Source organism: Alternaria hordeiaustralica (genome assembly GCF_023758085.1).
Source record: "Alternaria hordeiaustralica strain BMP 2776 chromosome Unknown scaffold_18, whole genome shotgun sequence".
In the NCBI taxonomy this organism is placed as follows: domain Eukaryota; kingdom Fungi; phylum Ascomycota; class Dothideomycetes; order Pleosporales; family Pleosporaceae; genus Alternaria; species Alternaria hordeiaustralica.
In genome coordinates this window covers 424,489-444,934 of record NW_026056790.1, presented here as the reverse complement: position 1 = coordinate 444,934, position 20,446 = coordinate 424,489, and the positions used below count along the sequence as shown (strand labels likewise).

The window sequence follows — 20,446 nt, the reverse complement described above, 5'->3', positions numbered from 1 at the left end:
GGAATGTAGTGGTGCTCGCAGAGTCTTCCTATGCTGGCGATGGAAGGAGGGTGACGCGCCGACGCGTCAAAACGTGATACGCACGGGCCACCTAGATCAACACCAGCCGCCTGCAAGGATGGAGCCGCAAGACCATTCAGAAGGGCCTTTTATCATCGCGAGCCAGAGGGTCGATGGGCCGTTAAAGAAGTAGTCCCCGGTACCTACATATGGTTTCGAATAAAAGCTCGCGGCAGTGTAATGCCGAACTTGTGCGCGATGACGCAGAGCGAGCTGGGACTCAGTCACGACTTCAGCAGTACATAATCGTCGCATGCACGAATGTGCGCTCGAACGAGAGATCACAGTCATGAGGAACTGATACTCAGGAATGAGTGATAACAACAAAATATCGTATTTAGCCTTGATGGTCTTGCGTCCCATCAAGTCTGTCAACCGCCCCTACTTTCGTGCAGCAATTGTCGCAAATTCTAGGGAAGTCCCGTCAGTGTCTGGAACCGAAAATGCAGGTCTTTGCATGCGCGTTGCTTACCTCGAGCGAAGAGCCATTCGATAGTAGGGTCGTAGCGAGGAGCTTTTTGCGATCTTGAACTTTGAGAATGTGCTATTGATGTAGGCATTAGTTCATGTTTCCAGAGTTACTAAGGCATGAGTACGTACCTCTTCGAACGAGCCTTCCATGACATAGCGCATAGTAGTCACAGGACGAGTCTGCCCAAGCCGGTGAACGCGAGCAAGTGCTTGGTCTTCGAGAGAAGGGTTCCACTGAGGCTCGAGAAGGTGAACGGTAGATGCCGCTGTTAGGTCAAGACTGATACGCTTGTTAGAACATCTTCGTGTTTAGCGCGTATTGTCTTTGTAAGCTTACCCACAGGCACCACAGGCGATGGTGATGAGTATGACGCGAATACCAGGATCATCTTGAAGCTGTCGTGTAGCGATACTGCGGTTCTTTGGCGTAACCTTGCCATCAATTCGGACGGATTGAATGACTTGATTTGGATCACACCGAAGCGCTCTCTCTACCATGTCGAGACTGGACGTCCAAGACGAGAATACGACACTAGCTAAAGGTTAGTCTGGTAAGGTGCCTGATGATGCTGGTGGGCTCACTGCTTTTCCTGCGGGCGCGACCTGATCTGAGACACAAGCGCCCATACTTTGCTTGAGACTTCATTGCTATAGTCCCAATCCATTGATGAGGGAGAAAGGCTGTCGGTAGGCGTAAGACTGGGGGTGGCTAAGAAGGACGCCAGGAGACGGAGTGGACACTGTCGCGGTTGCTCTATACACGCGCAAGGCTCAGGTGATCGATATTGAAGGCTCGCGGAGCACTCTGCACAGTAGAACTTGCTGCAAGCTGAATAATAGACTTGTGGTTGTGTAACATCCCGTAGACTACTGCCGAGTGTCGATAGTTCGACTGGCTGGGAGCACAGCTCGCATGATCCTCCGTCCATTGAGAAGCGTGTGTTCATCACGGATGTCTTGTCATCGGGATTGCCGCCGGGTTGCGAGGCGTAGTCGGCTTGCGAAGGAGTGGAGACGCCTAGGTTGCAGATAAGACGAAGCTTGTTGATCTGCTGTATAGCAGTCATCCAAGGGGCCTGGGTTTGCCTGTCGTCTCTCGTGTTGCGATCCAGCATATCCATGACGGGTTGTTCTATCTGGCGATAGTGTCTTTCTTCCTCATGATTGAATGGCACACGCATCAGATGGTCGTCTTTGCTGGGCAGATCCAAGATAGCCTTCGTTCGGCGGATCATCATGCACGATAGCAATTTCTTGAACGTTTCTCCAGCCTCTTCGACGGACTTTGTACGCCATATACTCGAAATATCGTCATCGAACACTTTTGGATCGTCGTATGGTGCGAAATGAAGGAATTTGAAGAGACCATGGAAGTCGAGTAGGCTGTTCTGAACTGGGGTACCAGAGACTGCCCATCTTGAAGTTGCGCGGAGTGCGGCCATTGCGTGCGCAGTAGACGTCTTGTGATTGCGTATTGTATGTGCTAGAGAGAGGTGCAGTCAGTATGGAAGCACGAAATGTAGGGGCCCTTTATGCCTACCCTCGTCGAGAATGACTCGCCTCCAGTGGTGCGAGAAGATAGAGCCGCTGCTCCGAACGCTCCTGCGATACTCTCCCTCGAGAGTCTGGTAGGTAGTGAAGACAATCTCTAGTGATGCAGCGGCCCGTCAGTCGACGCATTATCTGTGGTGTGTACGTAAATACAACCTACCGGGCGGTCTTTTGTGGTTCTTCAGCTTGAACCTTCGGTTGCCGTGGTGCATGCACCATGTTATTTTGCCGGGATGGACGTGGCTGATGACGGTCAATAAGCGTACCTCGCATAGTTTGCGACGACGAACCTCTGTAGCTGCGATTCCCAGACACTAAACACTGCAGATGGCGTCAGCGTGCGTGAAGTCGTAGGATGCATGCACTCCTACAGCTCAGTGGCACCACTATCAGAGTCGATGCTATGCAAGTCTCGGAAGCGGAGTAGCCAGTGGGTGGATCGTTGTCTGAACGGCGATCTTGGTCAGAAGCGATCAAAGCGATCATGCTCAGCGTCTTCCCAAGGCCCATCTCATCGGCGAGCAATCCACCATTCCACACCGGGCCAGGGGCAGATTGGACTTTACCAGTCACAGCGTTCACAAAACTGAAGCACACCAAGGTTCAGCATTGAGTCTTGAAAAGATAGCTCGGGCATACGCACGTAGATTGTCCCGCGCTTGTCTTCCGCAGCCATATACCAACACCATCTTTGTTTGGGTGCATACCTCGTTCGCGTCGCAGGAAGAAAGTCAGGGCTTGTTTCTGATGCCTTCGATCTTAGGTCAACTGGTGTAACCCTTCCACGGAGGTCTACGTACTCTTTTAACTCGGTCCTTAGAGCTGTCGGGCTAGCCGATAATTCGAACTCATCAGTAGTTTCGAAACGCGACAAAACATCTAAAGAAGTACGTGAGAAGCTGTCGATGTGTAATTCGTGAGACTGCAATAGATCGAACGTCATAGGTGGCGTTTCGTGAAGAGTAAACAGACATTGAGGGTTCATATAGGGGACGTTGCGGTCACAGCCAACAGGGTCATCCAAGTAGCAACCGGCTTGATTCAAGAAATCGCCCACATCTCCGGAGCGGCGTTTGGGACCATATATCGTAGCCCCTACGTACTGAAATGTACTCTTGAGTGTCCGCCGTTCCGCCGGGGGTGCGATGGGCGCCGAAAAGAGTGAGAGTTGTAATACGAGCTCGTCGTCGGCTGCCAGCCGCAGTAGCAGCTCGCCCCCATAGTCGTCCAGCCGGGCGACCGGCGTATTGGCACTATCGCGGAATATTGTACGAGGAGGTTCAAATCGGATCGCGTCTGGGGTAGGGGTAAGAGAGGTGGCATGATGGAGGAGACTGTGTGCTTTTAAATCTGATATCTGAGCAAGGTAAGCATAGACCAATAAGGTGAGCAGGGCGCGACTGACCATGCCATAGCATACTAAAGTGTCTTCTCCTAACTCTTCTGTGGTCGCGCTGGCGGACGGTGGTGATGTCTGCGCCGAGACTTCGTGATCAGATGCGAGTGTGACGCTCTCCGCATGAGGGGTATTCAATCGCCGTCGCTTTGTGGCTGGAGCAGCGAATTCATCGACAACGATCTCGGGAAGGCATGTGAGCATACTGTAAGACGCCTGAAGACGCGAAAGACGGTGTCTCGCACATCACCATGTTGGAGGATGGAAGTAAAGAGCTTAGGTGCATGGATACTGCAAGCTATTGCAAGCCATGGGGGCTGAGTGTGTCTGCCTACGAGGCTGTACAAGCGTGCAAGGTGTTGTCAACCTTGAGCGTGCCTCCTGAAAACTGCCATCCATCTCTCCCCTACTCACAATTCCATCGTTGTATTCATAAAGTAGCGAGTGTGTTGTGGTCGAAGCCTCTCCCTCCTGCCCTGGAATTCATCACGCCTCGGTGACGCGCGCACGGCCCAACCTCGGTACAATGGCGGCGGCCCCTTCCGCCCAAGCCCGCGTCACGCTTCAAGACGCGTTCGAGCGGTTTGCATCCACCGTCGCGCCAGACGACAAGCGACTGTTCCACAACACCCAGCTCAACGATGTCCGCGATGAGGCGATACATATTGAGCGTCAGCTTCGCGCCCGCCGGACGCAAAGGTGCATGGCCCGGCTGGACAATTTCCTTCGGGGAATGGAGCATTACTCCAAGGTGGTCGAAGTGCTCTGCAATGGGACGCCTTTCCTGCCATGGATCTGGGCACCGGTAAAGCTAATGCTTATGGTAAGTCGCACGCCTATCCAGCGATCCTGTACTTACTGTGAAGACAGATCACGGCCGATTCTATCAGTGCGTTCGAGAAGTTGATAGAAGCCTACGGCAAGATTGGAGACATTGTTTCTCGCCTGGATCGTCTTGGCGATGCACTTGTCAACGATCACAACTTTCAAAATGTGCTAGCTCTAGTATACTCTGACATTGTAGAGTTTCATCGTCGAGCTTACAAGTTTGTGAAAAGGAAATGTAAGTACACCAGCAGCCTGATGTTATGTCGTTCTAATCAGCTATAGCATGGTCCATATTCTTCAATTCTATGTGGGCTGGCTTTGAATCTCGGTTCAATGGGATACTGAAAAACCTGGCATATCACACTGAGCTAGCCGACAAGGAAGCTGCCGCAGCGGACATCGCTGAATCCGTCCGACGTAGCAAAGCCGATGACGAGAATTGGGAGCAACAAGAGCGCGAGTGGACTGCTGTAAGTATGCACTAGTACACTTTGTGTTTGTGAGACACGCGCTGACTTCGTGCTACGCTTCTAGGTCAAGATTCAAAAAGTCTTAGCCTGGCTGGGAACGACTGATACACTCCCAGCCGACTTGCTTGACCGGCACCTCCGAGATTACTTGCCACACAGCTGCGATTGGTTCATTCAGCACAAAGCAACAGATTTATGGCTAGGAGATAGCGCAAAGAATCCCCTTCTGTGGCTTTGCGGTAAACCAGGAGCTGGTATGTTCAATTGCCGCCGCTACGGCTAGTCATTTGCTGACCTGCTCAAAGGGAAGTCGATGATATGCTCTGCCCTTGTGCAGCACACCGAGACGAACGCCGTTCATGTGTTCTATTACTTCTGCAGTTTCCTTGGAAGCCGCTCCGATGGTCCGAGCCGTCTGCTTCGATCTCTCATATCGCAGGTCATCCAAAAACATCAGGATCTCGCCATATACGTTCACGACGTCTACTTTAAGTCGAATCCTGAACCCACGAAGAAAGCGTTGTTGACACTTCTCCCTGAACTTCTCCGAGGTTTGGGATCCGTGCGGCTTATCGTAGACGGTATTGACGAATGGGCTTCACGGGACCAAAAGGAGCTTCTCAATGACCTTTCGCAGATGATCTCAACCGACCAATCTTCCCATATCTGCAAGATCCTGGTCGCGAGCCGAGACACCATTGCCACCTCTCGGCGCAAGAAGGACAAATTGTCAACGATGATCTCTCTCAGCAATGGCGACGAAGGTCTTGCAATCACTCGTGCGATTGCCAGTTTTGTCGATGATAAGCTTGCTGATCTTCCTGATCACTTCGAAGAGCTCGACCCTGATTCCTCGATCATGGCTCATGTCAAGAAGACTCTGCTTGAGAAGTCTCAGGGTACGTCCCGTTCAATCTGCTGAACGACAATACATTTTCTAACACTCACACAGGTATGTTCTTGTGGGTGAGCCTCGTGCTGCAATCACTCGATACGGTGTATAGCCCCGAGGAACTACGTACTATCGTCGACAACCTTCCTTCTGATCTGGAGGCTCTTTACAAACAGATCGTGACTCGTCTCTGCAGCGCCCCAGGTGCCCAAAGCTACGGAGGCGTGCCGCGCATCATGAGCTGGATATGCTTCTCACGGAGGCCTTTGCATAGATCAGAGCTACTGCAGGCGCTGTCTATGTTTCCAGACGACATGAGCTCTCAGATGCGAAGTATTCCTGTCGCTTCTATTCTTGACCACTGCAAACCGCTTATCGAAGAACTACCTGATTCAACGATAGTACCAGTCCACTTCTCGGTGAAAGAGTAAGCACATTCATCGGCTGAATTTATGGCCGCTAACGATCAATTAGATATTTCCTGAAGGCTCAAATACCCCAAATCCTTCCAGCAATTGATGTTGCACTAGACATATCTTGCGCATGCGCCATTGTCATCATGCGCGGCCTGGAACTCGTACGCTTGGGAAGCAACTCCACTGATTATCTTGCTCTCATCGCGAGTGGCAACTGCAGGCTCTTACCATATGCAATAGAGTTTTGGATCGAACACTGCCTGCAATATGCTTCTGGAAGAGATCTCCGCCCAGGCCGACCCTTCCAACGTCAACTAGACCGGCTGCACGGAACACACGAAAACTATCTGCATGCACTCGGACTTGCTCCAACTCAGAATGTGTCGCCGGACTGGGCAAACACCACCCACGCAGAGGAACGGCTCAATCTCTTTCTGAATATACCAATCTACGGCTTGATGGCGGATGTAATGGGTCTCAGACAGCTGGCCAGCGCGTTTGACGGCGATAATAGTTCAGGTAAGTACAGAATGAACTTTGTCACTTCCACATAGCCACCTCCATCAGCTCACAAACCTTCCCAGATATTGAGAGTTTCGTCATCAGTAACGACCGAACGCTTTTTAGCAGACTTGCCTACACTTACGAGAGCGCCGTTGTGTATCTTTTGGCACAACAAGACGTCCAAGGTATTGCACCAGCCACACTTCGAGCGTTTCAGGCATCATACGCCTCCACTGCGTTTCGATGCCGCTTTCCACATTGTGAGAGGCTATCCTCGGGCTTTGCCACTGCGCAACTCCGGCTCGAGCATGAGACTGTCCATGTCCAACGCGTGTATTGTCAGACAGTATCCTGCCAATACAACCGCATTGGCTTTGGGAAGAGAACTGCACTCAATGCACATACGCGTAGGTATCATGGACAGACAAATGTCCTACTCATCCCTGCAAAGGTACGACGCATAACGATCGTTGAAGCCGAGGCCGGAGCACCAGTCCTCAACAGTCATCAACCGAACCCTTCTAGTGTAGCCTTGCCGAACATAAGCAGTTTTGACTCGCCGCCCTCTAATCATTTCAGAGTCACCAAGGGGCAAGAAGAAATAGTAGAAGAACAAGAAGAAGAACAGCAACTGTTCAGTATTACTCCTGAACAATACAACTCCATAGGATCTCTCGACTTCACTCGCTCGCAAGATAGATCATCTTATCATGACCCTCTTGCCTCGCCAATGACGCATAAACATCCTTTCCCTTCTGAACACTCTCCGTTCGTCAATCGAAGTTATCTCCCTCCTCAACTTCCACCCCGCCTAGAGCGCGATGTACTGGATCAATCAGATCAATATCGGAACAGGGATCCAAATGAGCAGCCACGGTTTCAGCTTTCTCAACATGAAATGGCGCAACTTCCCAAACTCAACACATCGCAGCCGACGTATCCTGGAGAACACCCGCATACTGTGTCCATGGATGGAGGGTCCCCATCTGGGTTCCAGGCACACCCTTATCTCCCAGACGAGGGGTATGTGACGAGAGATGATCTTCTTCCTCGACAGGTCCATTATGGAGGTATAGGATCAGGCGCACCGAGTCCGGAAGAGAGACCACCCGAGCAGGACTGGTCACATGACCGTCCTCTACGTGATCTTGCCACGGTGCTTCAGACGATTCGTGATGTTTCTCCCCCTAAGTTCTTTTCTTCTGCAGACGTGAATTCAGGCGCACCGAGTCCGGAAGAGAGACCACCTGAGCTTACCTGGTCACATAACCGCCCTCCACGTGGTTCCAATGAGACTGAGACGCGGCCGGCCAGAGATGATGCACGAACGCAGATGGCTATCTCGTTCCTCACTGGAATTGATGACGATATCGACGCGCATCCTACGAACGAAGGCAGGCAGCCGTTGCATCATAAGCCAGGATCAAAGGGCGAGACCCCTTCTCCAGTTCTCGATTCGGAAACGCCATCGCCTACAACAGAAAACAGTTTCGCTATTGAACGCATGATCAACACTCGTCTTACACGAAGAAACTAGGAGGTCATCCGTGACCTTGACCCAAACTACGTACGGCCCTATACGCATTATGTGTAGGATAAATATGTATATATACATTCCAGCTAAAGCTACCTATCCATCCATTTCATCCTTCCATCCATCCATCCATGCTCATTCATATGCCATCGTAAATACTCGTTTCCAGTAAAACCTTCATCGCATCCCCTACATTACCCCAATACAGCGTAAAAGCCATAAACCCCTACTAACTTGTCATCTTGATTTGAAACTCCATAACCCATGACGCACCATTCATGTGGAAAGAAGAATGATAACGCACGAACGCCCAGTTATAACTTAGAAAGGAAAGATATGATAAGGAAAATGGGGAAGAAAAGACACACGCCCGTGCCGTGCCGTGATGTGCTGTGTACGCCCGTGACTGATCATGTCAAGCCGAAGCTTTAAGAGACTTTTATGTATATGCCGTTTGAAAAGATGGGAGGGATTAGGGTCCGTATTGTGCGTGGAATAGGACCCTGTATGCAAGTTGCGCCGGGAACGCTGAGAATTTTCCAACCTAGTTTCTTTTGAAGTGAGTGATGTAGGGGAAGAATGTCGTAGAGATCATGGTCGTGGGGTGGGGTGGGTGGCTGCTGGTGCTGAATTGGCTCTGGGCGTCCAGCTACTTTCTTGCGGAGGTTGTGCGTCGTCGTGATCTCGTCCACCCGCTCAAGCATTTCCACCCCAAGCACCCGCACCCGTCTCCTTGCCGAGCGCAGAACTACCCGCCGTCCGATGACCGCCAACAGGGGCCAGGTTCGGGCTACCCTTGCCACCACTACCCCATGACAGACCACTCAAACGCTTGTTGCTGTTGCTAGACGTAGTCGAAGCGCCGTCCCTGCTCTTGTTTAGATCGTCTTCTTCCTCCATGCTGAATAGACCCTGCTCTTCCTCAATCCTCTCGCGGTTGATGCTGCTGCTGCTTACAGCGCGATCGATACCGAGACGGCCGCTGGAACTGCCGATGCTGGATGCGGAGGTGACGCGGTTGATGCCGGGGTGGATGGGGTTGCTGGTGATACCGCTTTCATCACGCGCTGATATACGGGTTCGCGATAGTTGTTGGCTGATCATGCTCATGGAAGCTTGGCGCGGAGGCGAGGCGAGGTATGGGCTCATGTCACCTGTAGTGGGTCGGTTCATGGCGCGTAGGGAAGGGCTGGCTCCCGGGTGGAGGCTTGAGTTACGCAGAGGCGAGCCGACGTGTCCGAACGCTGACTGGCCTGGTAGAGAGCCTGATTCGAATCCTCCGTCGTAAGTCGGGCCTCGAGGCTTGGCCCACATGGACTGGAATCGCGAGGGCGAAGCCGTGGCTGCTGACGGCGATCCGTACTTGAGGTCTGACGCTGTTGGTGAAACACCGAACCTGGACTGCGAGGCGCGGTTGTCGCTCTCGCCCTGGTCGCGCGAGAAGCGGCGCATCTTCTCCTGGGGTGTCAGAAGATCGCTCAACGAATTGGGCAGCAGGTCCTCCTCGAATTTGCCAATCATATCCGTCTCATCCCATTCCTCGTCCTTGTATGTCGGTCGCGCGCCTACACTCGACGACATGATGCCTCGAGAGCGGTTCGCGGCAAGCTCAGAATGTAACATCCTCCGTCCAACTGGCTGCTCTACCGACTCTGGTGGAGACGACCCCAGCCCTGCAATGCCCCTCCGCAGACCATCTCCAAACGCGGAGTCGTGTAGGTTTCGAAGCGCGGGCGAATCGGCTTGGTACGAGGACGGCGGGGAGTTTGCGAGGAACTTGGCAGGTACGGAAGACGCAATGGGACCGTATCGCGCCATGGTCGAGACACCCTGGCTATCGAAAGACGCAGGAAGTCCTACATCCATCACACTCAACCCCTTCTGCGTCGGCGATATCGGAAGTCGGCCGTTCTCGTTTGGCGGCGAGCCATAGTTGGAGCCTGGGTGGGAAGAGAAGGTGGTGTCGATGGTCGGGATCATGTCGTACTGGTTCTTCTGGTTCGCGTACTCGTCGGGCATGGCGTACGGGTAGCCGGGCTGCATACCGCCCATGTGCGCCTGCATGGTAAGCAGCGAGCTGTTCATGGGCATCTCCTGGTGGTGTGGAATGTTCATGCGGCTAAAATGATTACCGGCGTTTCCGCGGTTCACGACATGGCCGTTGGGGAGGATGTGGGCGAGGGCGCATTTCTGGCCAAACTTGCAGTTTCCCTGGATATATGGTCAGCGATGATTCACGTCCTCCCGCACATGTCTTACCTTGGTGAAGTACTTGCAGGGCGCCCGCTCTGTTAGTGGCTCGTCCGAGTGCAGGAACGGACACGCCTTGCCAGCCTGACATGCGCCTTGCCGGTAGAACTTGCAAGGGACGTGTGAGGTGTTCTTGTTGTTTGGGGGGCTGCGTGGGCCGGCAAAGCCCATCTCGCGCAAGTTTGCCCTATGCTCGTGGCCGTTGGCGCGCCCGCCCGGCACCGCCATGGGCCCATGGCCATTCGCGCCCGCCATTGCGCCGTTGGAGTGCTGGGGCCTGAGGTCGCGCGAGGCACGTCGGGCTATCTGCGGCGGGGGGTTCGACGACTGAGACTGAGGCGCGGTGGGCGGGTTGAGCTGATGGGAGAAGGGTCCGTGGTGTTGGAGATGCTGTGGTGGGGGCTCTTGGTGGGGTGGCTTGTCTCGGACGTCTGAGGGAAAATTGGTCGGCGCAAAGGTAGCCATAGCTCTGCAAATTGTGGTAGCGGGCCTCGGGCCTGGGTCGGCGGTCTACCTTCGGCGGAGCAGTGAGAGAATTTCCCTCTGAGCAGCGAAAGCCGAGAAAGAGACTGCTATCACCTGCACCCGTGAAGAGGTCAAGCTTGCCGCGCAAACGCTAGTATCTACGCGGTAAAGGCAGACGCGGCACGTCGCTTGAGGCGGGAACAGGACATGCGACAATCGAAGACGGGAAGACGAATGAGAGCTGCAGCGAGGTTTGGAGAAGGAAGAAAAAGGAAATTCAAAGCTATGCTGGAGAATGATACGCCGGCTATATCGATATGCGCGCACCGCGTGGAGCTGCAGCCTCAGCGGTTCGCGCGTGACATGGAAATCCGACGGCGCCGCGTGACGCCATAACAGGACCCTGGACGTCGACGAGGGAAGTCGCCATGGAGAGCTTGCACCCACGCTACGCGTCGTTCCTTCCGTGGCTGGCTGCCGACGCGTCTTCGGATGCCGTCCAGCTCACATGGCACCCCCCGTCTGAAACACCTTGGAACACATCTCGGACGACCATTGCCGTGCACGGCGTGACCCGCCAATCGACGCGGATGGAGAGCTCACGCCTCATTGAGCGCGAGGGTCTAGCCGTCACCTGAGGCTTCATCACGGTCATCTGCGAAAGAAGTGGCGCATTCGATGTGGACTAACTCTATTCAACTCGCGTCTAGATATACTGTTCACCAGGATATACTGTGCTAACCTTATCATTGCCATCTACAGCAACATATCATATACCCGATGAGATGGCTTCAACCTCGCCACACCCTAGATCCACACTAGCTGTGTCCTATCCGTAGTATACCCGCCGAACAGGTGTTGTTGTACCATTCCATCTGCAGATCATCCATCATGTGCACTTGCGGTATACCCAGATTGTATGTGTAGGCATTGAACTGGATACCAGACAGTGCGCGGAAGTCGTCGTTGAAGAAGATCTGCGTGAGGCGGCAGTTGATGTAGCCCCAGCAAGCCGGGATAGTCGCGTTTTGTTCTGCGACGAGCACTTCTTGTTGGAGAGTGGTGTCGTAGCGATAGCCCGATATGCGCAATGTGCAGGGTGTGAGGCCGTTGAGTGCGCAGCCAAAGTGGGCGGAGTACGCGTTGAACCAGTAGGCGTTGACTGAAGCTCGTGGTCCGGCGCCGAGTTCGCCGGGAAGCATCGTGCCTGCGAAGGGCGTGTTGGGAAGGAGCCGCCCGGTCAGAGGCAGGAACATGGCGATGTTTGGTTGCGAGATTGCGGGGTATGGCTCCCACATGTCGGGTACGTACGTGTATCCGTTGCCGTAGAAGAGGTGGTGGTAGGGGTTCTTCATACCGCTGGCAACGAGCAGTATAGTGTTGTCATCGTCTCCAGTGACCGTGTCATCGAAAGTCAGCGTGAAGTTGCCCGACTCACCGCACGATGAAGGTCCTGGTGCATCCGGAATAGCGACGGTCGTTGTCGCAAGTATTGTTGTTTCCAAGGTCGGGGTAGGCACGACAGCACTGATTGGAATGTCCTGACGCTTCGCAAGTGACGTCGTATCTTCATCCTCGTCTTCGAACACTGTCGTCACTACCGTCTTGAAACGTCTGGATCGGGATGAGAAGATCTCAAAGGATGGCAGAGCGGAGATTGGGGTCTGGCGCTCAGTCCGTGTCGTCAAAGGTATGGTTTGCAGGTCCGATGGCTCTGGTCCAGTCACCGTGGGATATATCCCAGTCCAGTACGACACGGTCGTTGAGATGTTAGGTGACGGAAAAACGAAGCTAATGGCGACATCCCCATACGATATCACCTTTGTCATAGCCCGAGCGCTAAACATAGACGTGGCGTTAAAGCCTGGAGGAGCAGACGACGTCGCTAGCGGAGAGGTAGTTGTCGTCAACGTCAATGTAGAAGTCAGAGTACTTTGCGAAACTGGGATAGAGCTTGATAGTGAGCTGGACGCGGTGCTGGCGGTCAGACTGGAAGTCAAGGTGCTTTGCGAAATGAAAACAGAGCTTGACGGTGACCTGGACACACTGGTGGCGGTCGGAATAGAAGCCGAAGTGCTTTGTGAAATTGAAACTGAGATCGATAGTGAACTGGACGAGGTAGTAGCGGACGGAAGGCTTAGGCTACTACCAGACGACGTAGAGCTATCGGCCAAAGAGCTAGAGCCAACTGAAGAACTTGTCAAGGTAGCCGAAGTCAACAGCGTAGAAGAGGTAGACGTCAAGTTGAAGCTCAGACTCGAGGACGAGTTCGTAATCGGGAATAGCGTAGCAAAGCCGGTGGAGGTATTTGGACCGGGTGTACTGGTTACGGGCTCATTTGGCAGACTCGACGACGGTGTAGAGCTGGATGTACTGCTTGGAGCGGATGATGGAGCTGAAGGCGACAACGTCCCCGGTATCGACATGGAACTCCCTGCTGACGACGTCAGGAAGGGCGACGAAGTGGAACCTGTCGATGGCACAACGGAGGAGCTACCTACACTGGTGGGAAGAGTAGATGAACCGAAGCTACTCGACGAGAGGGAAGTAGGTGTAGATAGCGATTGTGTAAGACTCGTTGACGACGGTATCGCGGAACTGCCGATACTGCTCGTCAGGCTCATGAATGTACTTGAAGATATGTCGGCAGAGAGAGTCGGTCCTGAAGTGGGACTAGGCAGAGACACGGTGAAGCCATCGCTCTGCATGGATGGGAAAACGAAAGAGCCCCCAGTAGTTGTTGATGTACCGGGGCGGAGGTTAGCCGAGCTACCGGATAGGCTTGTCAACGTTGTAGGTGCGCTTGAAGTCGTTGGTACGTTCGAACCAGTTAGAGGCGCCGAAGACGTTCCGCCAGTTGTGATTGGGAGTATGGTAGAGCTAAGACTCGGCAGAGTTCTTGATGAGACGACTGACGAGGTGACAGAGCTGATGGTATTCGAGGGCGCGGAGACTGAAGACGGCAAAAGAATCGTAGAGAGCGTAGAGACGAAAGTAGACAGCCCGCTGCTGATAGTGACAACGCTCGTTGACGCAGGAAACGACGGATAAGGTCTCTGTGGTTGATTGATAGGCCGAGGTAAGCTCGATGTCTCCGACAATGCTGAGCCCGAAGAAGATGAACTTACAGACGACGAAGTCGATAGACCCGGTAAGAACAGAGCTGACGAGGTCGGTCCTAACGTCGAAGACACAACAGCAGCACCAGAAGAAGGCATACTCGACACCCCCACCGAAGAAACAATCGGCGTGACATCCACCGTCCTAGTAGGCAGCGTACTGAACCGACTAGGCGGCGCAATACTGTCCAACCACTCCGTCGTACTATTCACAACAGAAAAGTAGTACGTGCCTTTCGCCGGATTTGTCGGCGACGCACCAACGAGCGAAATGGTAATGATCGGTCCAGGAACAGTGACATAGACGATACTGCAGTTGCCGTCGACCGCTTGAGCCGAGACACCAGGTATCGCTTTGAGCAATATGTCCAGGGCAACGTAGCCACCGGCCACGACTATACCGACGAAGGCTAGTGTTAAGATGAGGTCCTTGGAGGTTTGCTTGTCGGTCCAGCGTATCCGAGTCAGGGCGACGAAGAATTGGTATATCCAGCGTATGATGCGACATGGCCACCAGTTGCGAGGCCTGAAGCCCCATCGAGGTCGGGCTGCGGTGGTAGCTTTAGGTTCGGACTGCTGCTTTGGACCTTCCCATGTGCTTGAGATGACCGAGTCTCGTTTGTCTTCTGCACGCTTTGCACGCGTTATCGGAGGAGCCGGCGATGAGCCGGAGGAAGGGCTGGATGTAGTCGTATCTTTGAGTGAAGCGATGGTCGGAACACAGAGCACTTTCTGAGGAGGTTCTGTTGGTACTTGCTGGCGACCAGATGTATCGCTAGTAGATCTGGTCATAACGGCTCCGTGTGCAGATGTCCATGTCGAAGGGGTGCTTGAGCCATTCGTGTCGCTTATGGAGGTCTTGTCTTTCCTCGACTTGTTCTTGCTGCGGATCTTGTTCTTGCCCATGATGAGAGAGGAAATGTTGTTGCTATGATGCACTTGCGAAGATGTTGCTGATAGGCTGTTGTGCAATGATTGTGGTGCAAGAGGTATCCAAAAGTGCTGTTGTGGTGATGGAGGATGGTCGTACGAGGCGAGTGTATAAGCCTGGGTGCGTGGGGAGTGTGCCTGCCATGATTGCGGTGAAAACAGAGTAAGCATAGACGGTACCTAGGTAGATCGATGGCCAGAGTGAGGACGATGCGACATGTTTGCAAAACAGTTGGAAAGCGAGATGAGTATTTATTGACCGTTCTCGGCTCGGGAGTTCGCAGCAGTTGCGATCCAGCATGCAAGAGCCCGCGCGTGACTGATCCCTCGTAGTTGACGCAGCTTGCTCATCACTGGAGGGAAGAGGTGAGGCAACCATTTGCGCTACTTCTTCGAAGACATGTTAAACTTCTTGTGTGCGATATGTGCAGTACTCTCGGTCTGAAACCCCAGCCACAAGACTGGTCTGGAAACACTAGTGATTTGGCGTCCACTAACGTCGACGCTTCCAAAATTAAGCTCTTATCTCCCACATTCTGATGTGTCCAGCTTCGTTGGCGACTGCCAGCTGTGCGAGGCTACCTTCTCTCTCCTCCTCTTCGCTCGGCCTTCCCCATGCGACTGCTGTGATTCTGCCAAGCGGTGTCTTCTCGGTAGGCCAATTCTTGAAGACGGTTGCCGATGGAAGGTGCACCAGCCTCATTGCGTTGTTCTTCCATTGACTCGCCATGGCAAGTACTTGACCGTCCGCGGTGAACGTGAGATGCGAAATCGGCGTCGTCAGGTTCTGCAAGTCGCGTACCGGCTTCGGTGCCTTCGGGATACCGCCATTCGAATCGTCTTTGGCAGGCTTGACTGAAGGGTCGTTCTCGCTCCATGCTCGCCGGTCGTAGACGTTCACAACGCCACTTGAACTGCCAATGGCCACCCATCGATCGCCACCTATCCAGCTTTCACGTCCGCTCTTGCCACCGAGTGCGATGACTGTAGTACCCACAGCACCCTCGTCGTTCCATCTTCCTATGACGCCTCCTTCGACGCTCCATTCCGTGATCTCTCCGTTCTTGCCCGCAATGCTCATACCAGTGCCGTCACCCCACCATGCGAAGTCAGCAACACCACCTCTTGACTCGACGCGCACCTGTGTCGACCACTGCAGTGTCCTTGCATCCAGGATGTTGATAACGCCGCCACCCTTTCTCGAAGAACCCCGAAGAGCCATGTATTTGCCGTTCGGTGAGAGGGAGAAGTTCTCCATTGTCCGTTGTTCGTGCTGGTGACCGTATACACGCGACACCTTCTCCACTCTGCCGGTCGCAATATTCCAGACGTGGAAGTAGCGGCGTCGTGCGCTGAGGAAGATGCGCGAGTCCGAGGGGGAAGGATGGAACGCTGTTGTGACGAGAGGAGTCTTTTTGATGTGCAGGGATGTGAGGAGAGGGTTCGGGTTCGGCGGGTTGGGGTTGACGTGGTGAAGGTAGAGTGTTGAACTAGGACCGGAGGAGAGGAGCAGCGGGTACGCGGGATGGAAGGAGAGGGATGTGATGGCAGACTATAGTGGCAGTCAGTGAGAGGAGTCTATACAATGGCGTCGCAATGCTCACCGGGCCAGCCTTAGCGACGTCTTTCAGTCGCTGAATGTCAATGGTGCCTGCTTGCACCTTCCTCCGCTTGGCCACGCTTCGTGAGGTTTGTGACAGGATATCCGCATCCTTGAGTAGCCTGGCCAGTGGCTGCGTAGACAAATCCTCTTCGTCCACGTCCATGTCGCTCGTAGACTCGTCACCACTCTCGTCCTCGTCCATATCCCGTCGGCGCTTCTTGTTGGCCTTGCCTGTCGCATGCGCCGCCCATTTCGGCGTGGGATATAGCCTCTGGTACTGCTTTCGTAACCGCCGCGCATATTCCTTGCCGTTGACCATGTCGTCATCCGCCGTCTCTCGCAGCTTCCTCAGTTGCGGCACCGACGCCAAGCTGACTACAAGCCTCTCGTCATCGCTGTCTTCCCAGGCGGGCTTGCCATCATCTTCATCTGATTCTGCTGCCTTTGCAGCCACAGAGCCCGCAGGCGCAGCGACTGGGCCGGCATCGAAGAAGAAGAGGTCCTGGTCTGCCACAGCGTCGAGGTCGGCCTCTTCTGCTTCGGATTCGTCTGATGAGTCGCCGTACGCATTCGCGGTAGGATCGAGGGAGAAATTCTCCAGACCCTGACGGAAGCCTTCAGAGTCGCCAAAGATCATGCGCTCCAGCTCTTCTTCCTCAGCATCCTTCGGCAAGACAGGCTTTTCCTGCTTCTTCTCCGTCTGGATGTCTATGCTCTCGTCATCGCTTTCCTCGTCCTGAGCTCCGTTGTCTCCAACTTCCTCCTCGGAGCCGAACCCCTCAAAGTCATCGTCCTGGGGTTCATTCACCGGCTGCAGTGCGCCTGCATTTGCATCGTCGTCTGAGCCCTCGAGTTCGGACTGGAATCGCGCAGGGTCTTTCGCCTTCTCGGATGCGTAGCGCTGGTGACCACCGGACTTGTGTGGAATCGTCTTTGCGGGCGCCATTGTGGTTTATCGTGAATGTGCAATGAGAGCTGCAGGCGCGCGATCGCAAAACTGAGGGAGAAATTGTTGCAGGGATGACCCTGGTCCGCGGGAGGATTAGGCGAGTCTCCGCAGTCAGCACCTCGCAACACCACCACCCGCGAACTCAGCATGTGACACAACAACACCATAGCATCATGTCTGAACTTGAACTGAAACAGCGTGAGTGAATAGTGACGAATCAAAAACCTTGAAATGCGGTACACTAAACAGACATGTCGCTGCAAGCGAGTAATTGAGCTCTAGATCATGAGCCCCGCAGGAAACTACCTCCAGGGCTGCATCATCCATTGATGGCCAAGTGACAAGGCTACCGTGCCAACTTCTCTGCGTGCAGGCTGTAGAATGACAAGTACACCATTATATTTCTGGGTAAGAAGAATCAACACCAATCTCCAACCCATCGCTTCGGACTTCTATTGGTTGACTACTCCGATTCCGACAGGCATGCCGGGCGACGCCAAACGCGGAAGGTATGACTCTGCCCTAGGCAGAAACATGAGTACATAAGTACACGCAGGTTTCTTGATTTGCTTCTCAGTACCACTACCTAAGTTTCACTGTCGAGTAGTGTCTTTCGTCTCTGTCCTACAGAGTGTTCCAACCATCAACATGCCAGACCCGAACCTCACAGTCTCGCTTCTCATGCCCGAAGAAGCAGAACAATACATGCGCATACGTCACGAAGTCTTCCGACCCACCGTCAACAAGATCCTCTATGCCCGCCGCGAGCCATCTCAGGAAACCCTGGACAAAGTGACGGAAGATATCCGCGATGGCATAACCAACAAGGGCATACTCTACGTCAAGTGCGTCGACACCTCTACCAATGAGATGATCGCAGGCGCACGTTGGCGCTACGTCAAGCCCAAAGAAGACGGCGCGAAAGAGCGTACTTGGGAAGAAGTCGATGCCGGTCTCACCGTCCCACCACCATACGAAGAGAGTGACCCGGATATGTTCGCGGAACTCTTCAAATTGTTCAACTCGAACAAGCGGGAGATTCTGGGGAAGAGGCCATACTATGTCTTAGACACACTGGTTACATTGCCGCAACATGGAAGGAGGGGAGCGGGGAGTATGCTAGTGCGATGGGGCTGTGAGAAGGCGGATGAGGTTGGTGTTGAGGCGTTCCTTGAAGCGAGTCCCATGGGTGCGCCCATGTATGCAAGACATGGGTTCCAAGCTGTGAAGACGGTGGAATTGGATCTGAGGAGGTGGAGTGGAGAGGACAAGATGGAGTTTATTGTAAGTTTGTTTTGTCTGAGGTTCTTCAGGAAGCGGGGCTAACGATGTGATAGCTTATGTTGCGTCCTGCAAAGCAGCAAACATGATGGTTTGGATCATGCTGGTCGCAAGTATCTTACTGCTTAGCATTAAAAGGGTGCAGACCGTGGATAGAAAACGTTGTGACTATTCGTTACCGGTTTCACTCAGTTCGCTAACTCTTGCCTATCAGTACACTGCACGTGAATGCCACCATAACACGAAGCCTTCGATACAACTACTGGCATCAGATCACAACTTATCAAACCACTTCACAACCAGCTATCCCTCAGTATCACTTAAGTCGCAATGGCATCCTCTCAGCCAATCTATGGCATCACAGCCGCACTAAGAACATACAAAACAGAAGACGTCGAGTCGCCCGACCCAGAAGACGAATGCTACGTATGCATGCGTCCGTTCAACGCCGTCGACAACAAAGACGACCCGAACGAGTTCCCATGCAAGGCCGTAAGACTCTTACCCTGCGGCCACCTCATTGGCAGCGAGTGTCTAAAGATCACGACTCTGAAGCTCAACATGACAACCTGCTCTCTCTGCTCGGCCCCCCTCGCCGTAACATACGGAAGCCCGATGAACTACATCACGTGCCATCTCTTGTCGAATTGCTACACCCAAGCACTAGTCGACCACGCACTGCTCGTTGGATCTGTACTCGCGAGCCCGCAAGTCGCCAACATACCCCTGCTAGGACGGTTACACACACAAAATGACGAACAGAAGATGGCTCTACTTTCATATGCCTTCTTCGCACGAGAATTGACATGGGCAGACGCATTCTCTTTCTGGCTGTATTACATGAAGCTAGTCTTGGTATCTTTGTTGGGGTTGAGCTTGCTTTTGTTTTCAAAAGGCCTTCTGATCGGGCTGGATGACTTCTATGGCGCTCCCATTGAGATGGTGTTCCTCTCGGCTTTGCTGGGTACAGATTGCAGGGCTCACTTGTCCAAGACCGCAATGCGTGTGGTCGTCCAGGCCCTGTGCATCGCGACCGACATGAGTGGTCATGTCGCTATGAGACGACACCCAGAGCATCTGGACAAGCTCGTGCTCGTGAGGGCTGCTGCGTGGCTTAGGATGGCTATGGTAATCTTCGATTGGGACGCTTATCTCTTTTTTGGCAGCAGCTTGATCCTGATGAAGACGTTGGAGTTTGTCGTAATGGCTGGTGTCATCACGATGCTTGTTTCTTATGGGCTGAGGCGGGGAGGAAAGATGTTCAGGTGTGCTTGGGGGTTGTTGCTAACAGCGGTGCTGATCTATTTGACGAATGGGCTTCGCATGATTTCCATCGGCAGACTGACGATTTCCATCGGCGAAGTTCCGCTGGCGTAGTTGAGGTAGTCGCGATGACGTCACAATGGTAGTCAAACGCGATATCTTTTCGCCGTCAAGACTGACCTTTCCGACACTCACGCTGGAAGTATTGAAGCTGCATCAAATAGAAGATATAACGCATATCTTTCTATTCAAATTGTGTGATTTCGTTCTCAGCCCTAAGAGTCCTTCAGCTTTCAAGCAAGTAACCATCATAAGACTACGACATCACTCACAATCAACAGCCAGTCATCACTTTAACAAATATGTGAAAACGACAATACACTGAATTCACAACACGTGCATGCGCGTCATCGACGCGGGTGCGCACATCGCCGCGCTCTCCATCCCTGTAAAGCTTACTAGAG

General features: G+C 53.3%; 7 protein-coding genes across 7 annotated transcripts; 3 read left to right on the top strand and 4 right to left on the bottom strand.

Moving 5' to 3' along the window:
* Positions 1 to 1,109: 1,109 nt before the first annotated feature.
* On the bottom strand, positions 1,110 to 1,973 carry J4E84_007881 (uncharacterized protein; the record flags this gene model as incomplete). Its single annotated transcript, XM_049390459.1, has 1 exon — positions 1,110 to 1,973. The coding sequence occupies one exon, from the start codon at positions 1,971 to 1,973 to the stop codon at positions 1,110 to 1,112; it is 864 nt and encodes a 287-aa protein (XP_049241919.1).
* A 2,031-nt stretch (positions 1,974 to 4,004) lies between these two features.
* Positions 4,005 to 6,099, top strand: J4E84_007880 (uncharacterized protein; the record flags this gene model as incomplete). The annotated part of the gene is made up of 6 exons (XM_049390458.1): positions 4,005 to 4,301; positions 4,349 to 4,541; positions 4,589 to 4,776; positions 4,841 to 5,030; positions 5,082 to 5,675; positions 5,729 to 6,099. 6 exons carry the CDS (start codon positions 4,005 to 4,007, stop codon positions 6,097 to 6,099), a joined length of 1,833 nt encoding a protein of 610 aa, XP_049241918.1.
* A 2,719-nt stretch (positions 6,100 to 8,818) lies between these two features.
* J4E84_007879 (uncharacterized protein) lies at positions 8,819 to 10,837 on the bottom strand (the record flags this gene model as incomplete). Its single annotated transcript, XM_049390457.1, has 2 exons — positions 8,819 to 10,333; positions 10,382 to 10,837. The coding sequence occupies 2 exons, from the start codon at positions 10,835 to 10,837 to the stop codon at positions 8,819 to 8,821; spliced, it is 1,971 nt and encodes a 656-aa protein (XP_049241917.1).
* Positions 10,838 to 11,655: 818 nt separating this feature from the next.
* Positions 11,656 to 12,684, bottom strand: J4E84_007878 (uncharacterized protein; the record flags this gene model as incomplete). Its single annotated transcript, XM_049390456.1, has 1 exon — positions 11,656 to 12,684. The coding sequence occupies one exon, from the start codon at positions 12,682 to 12,684 to the stop codon at positions 11,656 to 11,658; it is 1,029 nt and encodes a 342-aa protein (XP_049241916.1).
* A 166-nt stretch (positions 12,685 to 12,850) lies between these two features.
* J4E84_007877 (uncharacterized protein) lies at positions 12,851 to 13,888 on the top strand (the record flags this gene model as incomplete). The annotated part of the gene is made up of 1 exon (XM_049390455.1): positions 12,851 to 13,888. The coding sequence occupies one exon, from the start codon at positions 12,851 to 12,853 to the stop codon at positions 13,886 to 13,888; it is 1,038 nt and encodes a 345-aa protein (XP_049241915.1).
* A 1,512-nt stretch (positions 13,889 to 15,400) lies between these two features.
* On the bottom strand, positions 15,401 to 17,435 carry J4E84_007876 (uncharacterized protein; the record flags this gene model as incomplete). The annotated part of the gene is made up of 2 exons (XM_049390454.1): positions 15,401 to 16,438; positions 16,491 to 17,435. The coding sequence occupies 2 exons, from the start codon at positions 17,433 to 17,435 to the stop codon at positions 15,401 to 15,403; spliced, it is 1,983 nt and encodes a 660-aa protein (XP_049241914.1).
* A 651-nt stretch (positions 17,436 to 18,086) lies between these two features.
* Positions 18,087 to 18,764, top strand: J4E84_007875 (uncharacterized protein; the record flags this gene model as incomplete). Its single annotated transcript, XM_049390453.1, has 1 exon — positions 18,087 to 18,764. The coding sequence occupies one exon, from the start codon at positions 18,087 to 18,089 to the stop codon at positions 18,762 to 18,764; it is 678 nt and encodes a 225-aa protein (XP_049241913.1).
* Between the last annotated feature and the right edge of the window lie 1,682 nt (positions 18,765 to 20,446).